General features: G+C 53.4%; 1 protein-coding gene across 1 annotated transcript in view; it reads right to left on the bottom strand.

The window, feature by feature from the left end:
- C3 (complement C3) overlaps positions 1-15,947 on the bottom strand; it is a 23,154-nt gene that overhangs the window by 461 nt on the left and 6,746 nt on the right. Inside the window, 23 exon segments of the mRNA XM_019209066.1 lie at positions 29-164; positions 251-334; positions 851-934; positions 1,034-1,123; positions 1,668-1,773; positions 2,915-3,004; positions 3,114-3,201; positions 4,025-4,076; positions 4,190-4,280; positions 4,387-4,446; positions 4,595-4,753; positions 5,701-5,864; positions 6,119-6,275; positions 7,299-7,397; positions 8,865-9,024; positions 9,155-9,230; positions 9,305-9,508; positions 10,384-10,470; positions 10,556-10,622; positions 12,026-12,238; positions 12,320-12,462; positions 14,791-14,876; positions 15,085-15,198. Coding sequence (XP_019064611.1) covers positions 29-164; positions 251-334; positions 851-934; positions 1,034-1,123; positions 1,668-1,773; positions 2,915-3,004; positions 3,114-3,201; positions 4,025-4,076; positions 4,190-4,280; positions 4,387-4,446; positions 4,595-4,753; positions 5,701-5,864; positions 6,119-6,275; positions 7,299-7,397; positions 8,865-9,024; positions 9,155-9,230; positions 9,305-9,508; positions 10,384-10,470; positions 10,556-10,622; positions 12,026-12,238; positions 12,320-12,462; positions 14,791-14,876; positions 15,085-15,198 — 2,610 coding nt within the window.

Genomic DNA, 15,947 nt, shown 5'->3' with positions numbered 1-15,947 from the left:
GCGCTGGCCCCACGGGGCGGGCACTGACTTGGGTTTCTCTCCCCACAGGTCGGAGGAGACGCCCCACATGAGGTAGTGCTGCCCGTCCTTCAGGCGTAGGGCCTCTCTGCACTTGACGTGGCTGATGAACCTGCGCTCCTGCCCGGCCTGCACCTCATCGGAGCCTGGGGTGGAGAGGAAGGGGTGCTGAGCTGCGGGTCCGAGTGGGGGGCCAGAGGGGAGCAGGGGGAAGGACGAGCGCCCTGCTGACCTGACTTGATGACCTGCTGGATGGTCATTACGTACTCGTCGAAGTCGTCGGACAGGTCCATCCTGAGCAGCTTGGTCTTGTACACTGTGGGGTGGAGGGGGCCGTGTGGGTCGTGGGTGGGGCCGACGGTCGGGTCCCCAGCCCCAAGCAGAGCCACGTGGGGTCACAGCCAGTCGCAGAGTCCACCCCACGAACACCCACCACCAGGCAGGGCCACATAGTCACAGCCCACACACCCTTTGCAGAGGCGCAAGGGACAGCCGCCCACAGGGACGGTCACGTGCAAAGGGCCGGCGCCGATGCACACGGGCGTCTAGGGCAAGGCCACGCAGCCACAGTCACATGCGGCCATGCACAGCCCCAGCTAGACGCATCCAGTCACCCGCCAGCACAGCGGTACACAGCCAGCTTCACGACCACGGCCCTGCACGGCCGCCTCTTACCACACGCTCGTGCATAGATCACTTACAACCACAAAGCCTTGGCCGCTCACACACACACACACACATGGGCTCACAGCCAGTCACGCACACGACCACACCCGACGCCACGCAGCCGGCACACACAGCCACACGAGCACGCCCCCCGTCGCACACTCACCATAGTCTACCCCGGGCTCGCAGGCTTTTTCCAGCCGGTCATCCAGGGTGACCTTCTCGTCCACCCGGTGCATGAAGCAGTTTTCTGCGGGGACGGAGGAGACGCAGTCTGACTCCTCCTCCTCACCCAGGACTGCAGTAGAACTGGGGGGGGCAGCCCCCGCCCACCGAGCCCGGCACCCACCCTCCGCACAACGGCACAGGTCCTTGTGACACAGCTTGCTTAACATCCCATCCTCCTTCTCCGGGTGGTAGAACCGGGTGCAGGTCTCATCTGAGTGCAGAGGAGACGGGGAGGTGTCAGGGCACCGGGCCTCCGCCCCAGACAGCACACTGCGCTCCTGCCCAGCAGACCTGGAGGTGCCAGGTCCCCGACCCTCAGAGCTTAACTGTCCGGTCTTTGGGAGCCTCCAACCCTGGGGTCTTCAAACCTGCAACTTGCAAATCCTTAAGACCCCCAGTTCTCAGAGCTTTAGGACTCTCAGAGCCCTCAGACCCCAGGCCCATCAGCCCCTAGGACCTGGCACCTCTGACCCCAACCCACAGATCCCTGGGGCCCTCACACCCCCCCACCCCAGATTGCAAATCCTTAAACCCTCAGTTCTCCAACTCTCAGACCCATAGGAATCTCAGACCCCAATCCTCAAATCACTGAAATTCTCACACCCTCAGCTCACAGACCCCTGGGACTGTCAGAACCTTAGCATACAGAGAGCCCCCAACTTTCTGGGACCTTCAGACCTTTGAGACTCTACGACCCCCAGGGTCCCACAGGCTCCCTGGAGCACTTAGACCTGGGTCCCGGCTTTCCTGCTCACCGAGGTTGTAGTAGGAGTAGACTTTCACGGAGCCAGGCTGGATGAGCCCCACGTTGAAATACTGATGTATTTTGAAGGACAGACATTCTTCCTCAGAGTGTGAGATCTGAGAAGAAGAGGCGGGTCGGTGGGAGACACGGGAATTGGCAGCTGGAGCCGTGGGGGAGAAATCCAAGGGTCGAGGGGAGAAGAGGAACCGGCAGAGGGAATGGATAGCTTGGCAAATCTCTTTCCTTTTTCTCTTAGCCACACAACTGGGCTCCATTGCTCAGCCCAGCTTTCAGTGAGGTGTGTCCAGTGACTGGTCTCCGGCCAGCAGGTTTCCAGACTCTGCCTGCTCCGGCCACCCAAGCTCATGGTGAAGCCTTGATGCCCTCAAACACTGAGGGGGGTTATCGGGGATCGAACTCGGGACCTTGAGCTTGCGAGGCAGCACCACCGAGCTCAATCCCTGACCCCGTAAACCTCTTTTCTTTATAAATGATCCAGCCTTGGGTATTGTTGGTACAGCACCACAAAACAGACTAAGATGATGTCTATGAAAACATCCCATGCACAGGAAGGTATGGTGACGTGTTTCTGTCAGCCCAGCTACTCAGGAAGCTGAGTCAGGAAGATCACAAGTTTGAGTCTAACCTGAGCAACTTAGTGAGATCCTACGTGAAAATAAAAAGTTTAAAAACATTGGAGATGTAGCTCAGCTAGCATGTTTAAGGCCCTGGATTCAATACCTAGCACTGAAAACAAAAATCCCATGCATAGTTCTCTCTCTACCTGCCTGCACCATGAATGTATTCTGCAGAAGACCCTAGGGATGCAGGGCCACCTGCATGGGTCACAAGGCCTGTTCCTAACCCCCATACCAATGGACTTTATTTTTGGTTTTTTTTTTTTGCTATATTGCCCTGCTTGGCCTCCAAGTCCTAGGCTCAGCAATTTTCCTGCCTCAGCCTCCTGCAAACCTGAGATGACAGGCATGTGTCACCGTGCCTGGTTATGACTGGACTCCACGTAAGCAAGAAATAGAAGCCTCCTGAGCGGTGAAGTCGGTCAGGGGCGAGATGTTTATAGAAGGCGATCCTGGGTCCGCACCTTGGTTTACAGTCTCTTTCTCCACCCACCCACTGACACAGACCTTGTCCCCAAAATCAGCTGACCTGGAGGCAGACAGCGAGAGAGAGGAGAAGGCCAGCCAGAGAAGAGCCGAGGCACCTACCGGAGTCCCCCAGGGGAGGATGCTGCCTCACCTTGTCCAGGTAGATGATGAGGGTATTCTTGTTGGCAAAGGCTTTGTCTAGCTCGTACTTGGAGATGTATCTGTCCACACCGGTGGTCAGCTGGGGAAGGGTGGGTGACAACGTCTTCTAGAATCCTCTCGCCACTGCCTCCTCCAGGCCCCAGGCTCCTCCCTCATGGCCGCAGCCCTCAGCCCCCGGCCCCTCCTACCAGTTTGAGGTCATCTGTGTCAGGAACAAAGCCAGTCATCATGGATATGTCCAGGATGGACATCGTGGCATCCTGGTCTCCTAGGTACCTGGACAGGGGCAAGAAGAAGCACTGTGAGGCCCAGAGTGGGGGGCATCCCTCAGGGGCTGTCCCTGAATGGGAGGTTCTGACCAGAGGTCAAAGCCCTTGATTCCTCCCGGGCACCTAAACCGACGTTCAAGTTTAGGAAACACTTCTCCAAGGGCAAAGGATGGAAATGTCGTTTAATGGTCAAGGGCAGGAGGACTTCAGGCTCTGGATCCAAGTGCATGGGCTTAAATCCTATCTTTCTGTAACATCTGGTGAGCTATTCAGTCCCTTCAGTGCCTCAGTTCTTCTATGAAATGAAAACAAGAATACGAGCCGTTCTTATTTTGGGGGAGTCAGCTCTCCCGAATAACACCAGTTCCCCCGTGAAAGAGTTCAAATTCGGGCATCAGTATAGATCCAATATGTCCTTAAGCCTCATATGTTTGGGTGTTGGTCCCTGGTGTGCAAAAGTGAAGTCTCTGTTACAAGAGCTCTAACTTCATCGGTGGATCGAAGGATTAACCCAGGGGCATGACTTTGACTGGTGTATTTTGTCTCCAGCCCTTTCTTCGCCGGCTCTCTGCCGTTTCTGTTTCTGGGCCTCCATGAGGTGACCAGTTTTCCTCCGCCATACCCCTCTGCGAAGATGGAAACCCACAGCCCACTGGACCAAGGTGGAAAGATGGGAAAGGGTATCCTTGAGTCCTGATCCACAAAGACATGAAAATAGAGGTGGGGACAAGGGGACCGACAGGGCCCTGAGGTCCATTCTCTTGCACCCCTGAAAAAGGGGGGGTTTGATTAAAGGCAGAGATGAACCCCCCTGTGGCCCGGCTTCTTACCTGGCGCATATGCCAAGGATCATGGTGTTCTTGGCATCCTGAGGCTTCTTGACTAGAAACACAGAAGACAGAAAGATGAGAGAGGGCATCCCCAGGTCCTGATCCAGAAGGGCGTTAGCACGGAGATGGAGGCAAGAGGACAGAAGGGGCTTTTCCTGCTCTCACCTGTAACAGGGGCTGGGCTTACAGTGACCCTGAGGTCGAACTTCTTGCAGGAGACCTTGCCTCTGCCCTTGGCGTGGTACATAGTCACCACCTGGACAGAATGGGGGGAAACAGAGCCCCAGGGGAGCTGAGAGGCCGAGGACCAGGAGGAGAGAGTCCCTGGGGGCAGAGGGCCCAGGGAAGCCCCCGTTTCTCACCGACAGTGTGCCTTGGCCCTTCCCTTTAGCTGTCAACGTGAAACCCTCGTTTTGCTTGGTCTGCAGAGTGGGAGAGAAGAGAAGGCGTTAGGAGCCGAGTCTCCCCGACCGATGGGTCCCACGCTGGTCATCTGGCCTCCCTCCTCCTCCCGGCGTGCCCTGGTGGGTGTGATGGGTGACAGTGGCCAGGACGGCCCAGTGGCGGTACCTCTTCTGACCGCAGGAGGCTACCGGCTTCCCAGATGAGGCGATGTTTGATCTGGGAACTGCGGCTGGGCAGCTGTAGGGCCACCTCCATGTTCAGGTCCTTGTGATCGGGGACGTCGGTTTGGTACTGGGCCAAGGCTTGGAACACCAAGAAGGTGGCCTGGAATCCACGACAGAAAGGGTGGGTGAGGAGGTATCAGCCTGAGAGACTGGCTAGGACCACCGGGGGTAAAGATTCGGGCCAGAGTTAGGACAATAAGACTATGCCTCAAACACATCGTAGCGGGGAGGTGGGAAAGTCCTGGCTACTGAGCATTTGCCCTGAGACTCTGTGACTGAAAGGGGCTCAGACTCCTGACAATAAGTCTGTGGCCTAGAGCCCCCCGGAGAGTGAAGGTGAGACCGGAGGTCCTTAGACACTGAGGACGTGTTCTAGAACTCTTGATGGTACAGAACTTAGACAAGAACTTAGAGGGCTGAGCATAGCTAGCACCCACCAGAAAATCCAGCTCTAAGACTGAAGGCCTAGAAACACTGATAATGTGTTCTAGAACCATCCAGAGGAGAGACTCTTAGACCAGGGCTGAGGGATCCTGAAACAAGTCTAGAATATTCTCATGGGGGGGGGAATAAAATTAGAACCCAGGGACACTGACTCCAAAAGTGATACTGAGAATCTGATTGAGAGCCCTCCAGAATGACAGGAGGTCAGGAGGATGGAGGCTGAAGTTACTGAGAAGTCTAGAAAGCACTGGGGGTGGTGGGGGTGGATAGTGTCCCAGGAGAACTGAGAACCTGCTCTGGAACCCACCAGTGGGACTGGGAGCCTAGTAAAACTAGCACCTGCTGTAGAACCTATCAAGGAGAGAGGGAGGCTGAACCTGGATTCCTAGAATATAGTCTGTAACCAGGAGAGAACAGGAGGCTCCAAACAAAGCACGGAGCACCTAGAACGTAGTCTAGAACTTGGAGTTGGACTTCTCCACTTCCCGTCTATCCACCTGGATTATGGGACAGAGGAACTGCCTGTCTGAGTGTCAGAGTCTCCTCTGGGAGGCCAGTGACAGGCTGAAGCGGGCAGTGAGACATCCAGGGGTGGGCCCTTGCCTGGGTGGAGCCATAGCCGCCCCCGTAGTATCTCTGCTCGTTGAGCCAGCGCACAACCGGAGGCACAGTGTCAAAGTCTCTCAGCAGCAGCAGGGCCAGGAGGGCGTAGGACGTGGCTTCCACACTGTACAGCTTCTGACCAGCCTCCTCCCAGCGGTTCTTCTCTGCAAAGAGAACACCCCCAGCCCCAACATCGCTGTCTGTCCAGCCCGGGAGTGGCTCAGGGTATGCTCCCAGAGACTCAAGCTAGAAGGTTAGGTGTTCGGGTCTCTCAGCTGCTGCCTGCTTCCTCTTTATGCAAACGCTCACCAGCACTGTGGGGGGCCTTGCACCCCAGCTTGGCTTGGGGCCATCCACCCCTGCTCAGGATGCCCTCCTTTAAGCCCCAGCCACGCGGCCCCCTTGGGGCTGCCCTCACCTGTGGCCGCACTCCTAAATTTAACCAGGAGGGGGCCGTCCAACTTGTCCAGCTGGGCCAGGGCGTAGCCAGCAATGGCCACAGTGTAGGGCCTCTGCAGGTTTTCGTATTTGGATGCAATGTAATCTCCGGCTTTGGCGATGCTGTTCGGCAGGCTCTGTAGGAATACCGGGCGGGTAGTCTGGTCAGGTGGGCACCCCCCCCAAAAAAAAGACCTAAAGGGAAAATGAACGCTGGTCATTATTACCGCAGTGATGGCCAGTGTCATCCAGAAGACTAAACCTCACTGTTCCCTTGCTGCGTGGCCACTTGGTAATGGCCAGTCATGTAGGGTGACTGGGGCTGGCATTTTTTGATCTCTTGTGCTCAAGGCTGATCATTTTGTGGTTAGGTCTTCTTTCTGGGGAAACCCGGCATCACCACCATGGACAGCTGGTAAAGACCATGCGACCACCATATTTGGGCCACTGGGATGATGTCTGCCCTGGAGACGTCTCTGCCTTGGATCTATTTTTGAGGCTTTTTCAAACACTGTAGCCACCCTGGAGCTGTCTTGTTGATGCATACCTCTCAGGTGCCTGGAGTAGTCCGTACAGCCCACAGTGCGCTGCTAAATGGGGGGCAACAGGCCGATGGCGGCCCTGGATTACAACAGTTGCCCCTTCCGGTGGTGTAAATACTCCCACGGGGCCAACGTCCAAGTGCCAGGGGGCGCCACTGAGCAAATGTTGCCAGAACAGAGCTCCGACAGGCAGGGGAAATTAGTAAGGCGGCGCCAGACTGGGCGGCTGCTGGGAACACTGCTCAGCCCTTCTCCCGGTAACAGGATGCTCGGGTCATGTCTATTTAGTGAACCACATAAAAGCCCATGGGAAGAGCTTGCCCACGCCTGAGGAGGTGGTGATTTTGCCCAGGTAAGAATAGCACGGGCCGGGCGTGGTGGCCCACGCCTGTCATCATCCCAGCACTCGGGAGGCTGAGGCAGGAGGATCGCTGTGAATTCGAGACCAGCCTGGGCTACACAGTGAGTTCCAGGTCAGGCTCAACTACACAGTGAGACCCTGTCTCAAAAAAACAAAACAAATCAACAACAACAAAAAAGAATAGTGCAGCGGGGTCCCCGCCTCCCCTCCAGCGGTGGGCGTGGCCGGCGCAGGGTGGAGATTTAAAGGGCACTTACGTTGATCTGCCCTTCGCAGATCTCTTTAGCCTCCTTTAGCGCGATGAGCACAAAGGCAGTGAGGGACACATCAGCCTCCTGGGTGTTCCGGAAACCGCCCTGGAGAGGGAGCAGAAAGCACGTGGTGGGTCACCATGTGTCTCCACGCGGCAGTCAAGGTCCCTGCAGAGTCGGGAATCTGGGCCGGGTAAGGGGCTCCTTCTGGGGCTCTCTCTCCCCCCACCACGAAGGCCAAACTCTTTTTTTCGATTTTTTATTTTTCTATGGACTGAGGATTGAAGCCTGGGCCTTTGCACTGAGCTCCGTGCTCCACTCTTTTAATTTTTTATTTTGAGACAGAGTCTTGCTAAGTTACTAAATTGCCCGGGCGGGGCTCAGAACTATGATCCTCCTGCCTCAGCCTTCCGGAGCGCTGGGATGACAGGTGCCCAGGGGTCAAATTCTTTAGTACGAAGTTATTCGATCATTTTTTTTTCATTCATGCAAATATCAGTGGAGGCACAGTGCGGGCTCCTCAGATATAACGGTGAATGGAAGCCAGGCCCATCCCTCACGTGGCTTCTAGTCTAACAGGGAAGATGGAGGTGAACCAGCCAGCTGCTCCACAGAAACACAGATGCCCCTCAGCTTATGATGGGCTGGCATCCTAAATAAACCCATGGTAATGTAAAATATCGTAAGCCAAAATGCCATCAGTGTACTTAATGAGGTGGCTATCTCATGTAGTTTACTGAGCTTATTTTTTACCCTACTGAAAGTTGGAATGATTGCAATAGCGACACCTTTGCACCATCATTAAATGGAAAAAAAAAATCAAAACTTGAGCCATTACGGTTCAAAGGCCATCTGTGTTCATTACAAGCTCATAAATGCTATGCAGACAAGAACACAGCAGCGAATGAACTGTGGAGTTGGCCCAGTCAGGGAGGACGGGAAAGCTGTCCATGAGGAATTACAACTGAAGCTCCGATCTCAAAAGTAGGACTCGACTGTCAGTGAAGGCAGGAGGAGCATGTGCAAAGGCCCTGTGGCAAGATGGCCAGGCTTCTTTCCATATGGACGTAGTAACAGGAAAGGCTGTGTGGCCTGAATCCTGAGGGTCAGACTAGAGCACTGACTGGCGTCTTGAGCACACATCAGCATCACTTGGGAAGGGGGAGGGCTTGTTAAAGCTCGGAATTTCCAGTTCGATAACAGGCCCGGGGTCCAGTCTCAGAATGTACATTTCTGATAACTTTGTGGCTGCTGTCACTGCTGGTTGGAGGGCCACATTCTGAGAAGCACAACTCTGTGTTTATTTAGAGCCATAGGCAGCCTTGAGACTCTCTAAGGAAGGACGTTATCAGATTTGAATAAAGCTTCCCACCGGCTCCAGCCAATGTGGATTTGGTTTCCAGGAAGAAGTGACGGCCACCACACATGTGGAAAGGTACTGGCTCATTTTACAGGGGAAAGGCAGGGCCCGGCCCATTATACGTACATACACATATACGTACATGGGCACATCCAGCCCGGGACGCTCAGGCGCCCCTCTCCCCGACTCTGCCCCAGATCCCAGCTTCTTACAATCATTTCTTGGTGTATCACGGGCCCGTCCTCCTGGAAGACTCCGTCAGGCTTCTGCTTCTCCAGAATGAGCCATTTCACGGCCCCGCAGAGGACCTGGGAGTCGATGGCGATGAGGTTGACCGCCAGGGAGAAGACCTTCACCACGTAGGCCGTCAGCCTGAGGGCGCGCGACAGAGAGTGAGCCAATCAGCTCTGGGATCCAGAGCGTGCCGTCATCCCTACCAGCCAATGAGCAGGGAGGGGCGGGGCCCAGCGCCACCTGCTCTTTACCGTGCGGCCGGACTCACCAAGTGCTGGGCTTGCGGTTCAGGAAGGCTGCGTAGGCCGAGCTGGGCTGTCTGAAAGCCAGCTGCTGGGTGTACCCTGCAGGGAACGACAGTCACCAGAGGGAGGGACCTAGGGGGCGGGGCGCTGGATCCCCACAGAGCTGCGCGCACCCTTCTTGATGAGGTCCAGGGCCGCCTGTCGCTTCTCCAAGCCGAACTTCTCCCACTGCTCCGTCTGATCCAGGTAGTGCACCGCGATCACCGTGGGCGTCATGCCGATCATGTTCTGTTCCCCACAGCCCGAGGGGGTCACGATCAGGTGCTTCAGTCGCTCCCCATCCACGGCGTCCTCGGTCATCTGAGTCACTGGGGTCCCTGCCGCCGGCGGTGGGAGGACCCTGCTCCAGCCAGGTGCCCACAGCGTCCGTCCCCAGCCTCCCACCACCCAGGGACAAGTAGGAACTGGGAGTGGAGGGTGACAGCGGGCCACAGGCACTGCGGAGCAGGGGGGCGTGAGCTCCGCAGGGGTCCTGTTCCTGGCTCTCCTTTCACCAGCTGTAAAACACCGCTAGCCCTGGATACTTGTACTGCTTAATGTTACCTGCTAGGGTCAGCTCTGAGGGCACCGTGCAGTATCTCATTTAACACCACAGCCATGTTTGGCGGTGGGTCCTATTCCACTCCTATCAGAGACCAGGGAACTGAGGCTCTTGCCCGAGAGTCTTACAGGTCCAGGGCTGCCAGGCCGCCCTTCATCTTCCATCCTGGGTAATAATTTGCACCATTTCTGCTTTTGGATTATGTGACTTCTCATATGAATTTTATGCGTGTTTTTTTTTTCTTTCTTTCTTTTTTGTTATTTGTCAGCACTGGGGATTGAATGTGGACCTTTGCACTGAGCTACATATTCAGCCCTTTTTATTTATTTATTTTTATTTTGAGACAAGGTCTCGCTAAGTTGCCCAGGCTGGGCTCAAGCTTGGGCTCCTCCTGCCTCAGCCTCCCAGACTCATGGGATCACAGATGCGCCAGCACTGCCAGCCTTCCATCTGAATGTATTTATCCGCTTTGCTGACCTCCATCCGCCGCGGAGAAGCTCCCACGAAACAGATCCATGAGGCACTAGTCTAGCTTACCAGGAGGAGGCGCTGCAGTTAATCACCTCTGACTAGATGGCGCTCAGCCCCCTCCTGGTGGCCGCCCCTGACGCCTTCCTGGGACCCACGGCAGCAGGGCTAAGGGGACCTCACCCTGGAGGAGAATCCTGGTCTCAGAGTCTGTGTCTGGGACTTGATCGCTGAGGTCTGCGGGCGGAATGTCCTCTCTCTGCACTCCACCTGCAGGGGCGTGGGAGGAACATGGCACCAGCACCTCCCATGCCCGCTCCACCGCCAGGCCCAGGTCGTGCCCCTCCTGGCTCACCTTGGCCCAGGTGCTCCGGGTCCAGAGTGCGAACAGCCACTGTTTTGTTGACTCTGATGCCTTCCGGCTATGTGCACGGTGGGGAGGGAGTCAGGTGAACATAAAGACAGACAGACACAGAGGTGAGCAAGGTGCTGCTCTGAGAGTTATGCCAGTTTGGGTACTGCGGTGCCAGAACCTGACGCCTTCCCCTTCCTGTGTGACCCAACCTCTCTGTGCTTCAGCCTCCTGCTACCATAAAGAAAAGACAATGAAACCACCTACCTTATCCTGTCCTACAGAGTCATCCCAAAATTCTAACTCAGAAATGAAATAATGATACTTTTTGAAATCTTCACAAGCTTCGAGAAACTGCGGTCAGGGTAACTCATTCAGTGATCTCAGTCTGACGAGGTGGAACTATTGCTGTCATTACTGGATTTGCCCCCCACCCACCCACCAGTGGTACTGGATATTGAATGCCAGGGCCTTCACACTGAGCAACATCCCCAGATCTTTTTTATTTTTTTAAATTTTGGGATAGAGACTTGCTAAGTGACTAATTAACCGGGCTGGGCTCCAACTTGCAATCCTCCTGCCTCAGCCTCCCAGAGTGCTGGGATTACAGGCATGCGCCACCGTGTCCAATTTATTTTCATTTCTTCATATTGCTTTTGTTTGCTTATTTGTTTGTTTCTGGTGCTGGAGATGGAACCTGGGGACAGTGCATGATAAACAAGTGCTCTACCACTCAGCTACATCCCCAGGCCACGTTTAGGTCTCTTAAAATGTTACAGGAAAGCATTCTAAGTCTACAAACACGGAAAGGAACCTGTGGAAAGATGGTGACGGATGCACAACAATATGAATGTTCTCAGCATCACTGAATTGTACCCTTAAACATAGTTAAGGTGGTAGATTTTGTGGTATGCATATTTTACTATAATAAAAAATTGAAATAAAAGGGCTGGGGATTTAGCTCAGTGGTTCTGCTGTCTGCCTCGAAAGCACAAGGTCCCAAGTTCGATCCCCAGTACAAAAAAATTAAATTAAATTAAATTAAAGAGTATCACCAGCGGGATATGGTGGCACACACCTGCAGTTCCTGCACTATGGGAGGCTGAGGCAGGAGGATGGAACATTCAGGCCCATCCTGCACAATTTAGCCAGATCTTGTCTCCAGATAAAAAGTGCTGGGGATGTAGCATGCTAAAGAGCACCCCTAGGTTTGGTTCCCAGGACCATAAACAAACAAACAAACAAAAAACCCATGTAATAGAAAACATCACTTATAGCAGCGATCATGATACAGAAAATCGCTACACTAACATCTTATTGATGCAGATTTGCTGATCTTTTCGGTGGCCCCTAAGATTCCGTGCCCAGGGCATCTCACTCGCTTGATCCGGATCCCTGTTCGGCTCCCAAACGTCTGGCCCTTCTACAGCTCCGAAGCGGGCGCTGTGAAGACGACTTCCGCGGGTCACTCACCACGACTTTGAGGGTCTTCTTCACGCCGTCGCTGATGAAGTGATTGTAGACGGCGGCCTTGACCTCCACCTCCTGCAGGCCGATCTTCAAGGGCACGATGACGTAGGGTACCGGCAGCGAGGACTTGGGCGGGATGGTCACCGTCTGGTAGTGGCGCTTCTTGGCGGTGGCCAGGCTGCAGAAGGCCGGGTTGTGGAGCAGCTCCACCCTCACCTGCCCCGGAGAGGAGAGGGGAGGCGTCACCGCGCTGCCCGCGCCCGGCCCGGCCCGCTCCCCTCCACCTTGAGAGCCCACCTTGAGACTCTGGTCCTCGCGATAGTTGTAGAGGACGGCGCGGATCTCCACCTGCTCGTTGCGCACCACTGAATAGGGCAGCCGCAGGTCGATGAAGAAGTCCTGCACCACGGTGATCTCGTAGGGGTCGGCCACGCAGATCCCTGCACGCACGGAGACAGAACCCCGCGTGTCAAGGCAGGGTGGACACCGCTGGGCTCCCGCGGGAGCTGGGCCTGGCTCAGCCCGTCTTGGCCCAAGCACGGACACTACACTCCGCTAGCGACGGTTAGGTCCAGCGGTGCGGGGGCTGGGAATGGCCATTACTTAATGCTTTCCAGTGAAGTTCGAGGCCCGGATTTGTAGGGAGGAGGAAAAAAATGTAGCACTGTGTGGCGGCCCATGCCTGTCATCCCAGCACTCTGGGAGGCTGAGGCAGGAGGATTGCAAGTTCAAGCCCGGTCTAAGAAGTTTGGCAACTTAATGAGAGAATTTTTCTTTTTTAAGAGTTGGGGATGCTGGGTGTGGTGACACACATCTATCATCCCAGCACTCGGGAGGCTGAAGCAGGAGGGTCACCAGGAGTTCGAGGACAGCCTGGGCTACACAGTGAGACCTAATCTCAAAAACATTTTTTAAAATGTATTTAGTCTAACATCTAAACTCAAACCCTACTACGCATCATGAATATACATAACAGCACCAGTGGTATACACGACAGTGCATTTTAAGAGGTTAACGTGTATGGCTGTATGAATGAAATCTACATTTATGAAGAAATAGCGCTAGATCCGGGAGCTGGAAAATGCTTACGGACACTTGTGATAACTATTCAGCTGTGGCATTAAACCTCAAATACAGAGCAAAGTATCCCCATCCTAACCGAGTGGATTCCAAGTGCTAAGTGCACCCTTGATTTTCTAAGCACAAAGAGAAGATACTACGGATAATGCTGACATATTAGTAAGTCATTAAATGTCAATAGATTTGTTGCTATGACATTGTTAGTGTACTAGTGATTTGGAGACTTTTTATAGAACGTTACAAAGATGCTATCTGGGGACAGATAAATGCATTATAATAATAAATTATATCAACTATATAATTCATAAATTAAAATATATTATCTCATATTCCATGCCATTATATATTATATAAGATCTGCTGTTATATGATTTATAGCATATATCTGATTATACATGTTAATAAGAGAAATACGAATCATTTGTAATTATATATTTAGTCATATTTACATATTAAAATTAGGTTATAATAAATTACACTAAGTTCTGGTTTGGATATATAAAATATTTGCACTAAGTGTCATAAGTTGTTGTTTTTTTTTGAGACAGGGTCTCATTACGTAGTTGAGACTGACCCGGAACTCACTATGTAGCCCAGGCTGGTCTCCAACTCACAGCGATCCTCCTGCCTCAGCCTCCCTAGTGCTGGGATGACAGGTGTGCGCCACCACACCCGGCTGTCCTAAATTCAATATACTTATTTTTCCTTGTGTCTCACCACTTCAGTGCTCTGGGAAAAGGTATATAAAATGTGCACATTTCCCCTGTTGCTGAAGACTCCAGGATGTCTCGGCATGGCACTGGTCTCTAAAATGTGGTGTTTCCTGTAGCATGGTGGTTTTCATGAGTCCGCTTTGAGTCCACTTTCGAAGAGCGCCGGGCAGTGTTCTTTATCATGTGACTGAGCTTTGGGACGAGCCCTTCTGTTTCATGCCCATGGGTACTGCTCACTCTCCTTTGCCTGCACCTGGGCCTGCCCTGAGCCATCGCATGTGACCAGGGCCAGCCAAGGTCTCACCAGGCTGCTGGTGGCTGGGATGGGGCTACGGGAGAAGGGCCACCCAGTGCTGCCTTTTGTCACCTTCCTCCACCTGCCTGTCGATGTCAGAATCTCACGATTCCTCTTTGCTTAATCAATCTGCCGGCTCTCAGGTTGACATCATCCCTTAGAAGTTTTTGTTGTTGCGAACTCTTCTGCAGGACACACTTGCCCCAGCCAGCTGTGGATGGTTTGTGACACGGCTGGCAGGAGGGGAGGGAGAGGGAGGCCAGTGCCCAGCTATAAACTATGAGGGCCACCCCGGAAATTCAGATTCGTTCGGTGAGCCGGGCATGGCGGTGCACACCTGAAACCCCAGCACCGAGAGAGGCTGAGGCAGGAGGATGGAAAGCTCAAGCCCAACGTGGACAACATAGTGACTTAACAAAACGCTGTCTCAAAACCAAAAATGAAAATGGGGCTGGGGATGCAGTTCAGTGTGACGGCCCTTGTTTCAAGTCCTAGCATTAAAAAAAAAAAAAAAAAAAAAAATAGAACCCTACATAAAACTACAGACTCTGAGTAATAATGTATCAGTGTAAGTTCGGCAGTTATAACAAATGGATCACTCCAAAGGGAGCCACAAAACAGCCGACCTGTTCAGTTTGTTTGGATAAGGAAATGCCAGGGCCCCTGGTGCCCTTTCTCACCTTTTTTGTCCGACAAGCTCACGGCCAGAATCTCCCAAGTAGTGATGCTGTCTTTCAGAAAGATGTTCATGGTCTTCGTGGAGATTCTGGGTGGGAGAGAGGTGGGGCATGAGACTTGTGGCAGGGCGGAGGGCTCCGGCTGTGCACACCCAGGTAACCCAGCTCTTGACTTCTAGGCTGGGCTGTGGGTTCCATGACTGCTGGAGGCAGGAAGGGGCAGGGGCACGCAAATGAAACGGTGACCATCGGTGCCAGCCCGGGGTAGGATGCGGGGTGGGGGGCACCCAGAGCTACCCGTTCTTCTCTGGATCCTTCAGCTCTTCTGTGGTCCACAGCCAGCTCTCTGGAAAGTGACTTCTGGAAATGATGTCTTCCTCCGGGATAATGTCCTCATCCAGGTCATCTGAAAGGGGTCAGATCTGGGTTTAGAAAAGACCGGCTTTCCTCGCTGCCTGGGAGGAATTCACAGCTTGGGGAAATGCCCAGGATTGTGCAACGGCTTTTCATGATTCCTAGACACGTGTGCCTTTTGGGGCTCCTCCCTCTGTAAAAATATTAAATAGTCTATTTTGCAAATGTGTTGGTGTAAAGATGAATATAATCCAGGCTGGGGGTTTTCAGCAATGAAAGCATTCGCATGGGCTTTCTCTAATGGGCCAGTAGGTCCTGGGTGCCACCAGGGGGCTGAAAGTGTCCCCAGACTTGGTAAAGGCCACGGGAGAAATGGTGGCCCTTCCAAACCATCTTGACACTGGATGCAGTGGTCGAATGGGACAACACAGAGCCCATCAAAAAAAAAAGTTAAAAAATTAAATAACTAAAAAACAGAAAGGTATGATGGTGCAGGCCTGTAATCTCAGCTACTCTGAAGGCTGAGGTAGGTGGATCGCAAGTTCAAGCCCAGCCTGAGCAATTTAGCAAAGACCCTGCCTCAAAAGAAAACAAAAAGGGTCTGGGGAAGTAGTGCAGCACCACAAAAGCAAGCAAACACATAAATAAAATTGGCCACACTTGGTGTGGTGGTGCACACTTGTCATCCCAACACTAGGCAGGCTGAAGCAGGAGGGTTGCCACAAGTTCAAGGCCAGCCTGGGCTACATAGTGAGACCCTGTTTCCCCAAAACAACCCAAAATAATAATAATAATAATAATAATAA

The sequence above is a fragment of the Fukomys damarensis genome, unplaced genomic scaffold, assembly GCF_012274545.1.
Source record: "Fukomys damarensis isolate Sample0158 unplaced genomic scaffold, DMR_v1.0_HiC HiC_scaffold_37, whole genome shotgun sequence".
Lineage (NCBI taxonomy): Eukaryota > Metazoa > Chordata > Mammalia > Rodentia > Bathyergidae > Fukomys > Fukomys damarensis.
Note: the sequence above shows the minus strand (reverse complement) of the source record. Positions and strands in the feature narration are given on the sequence as shown.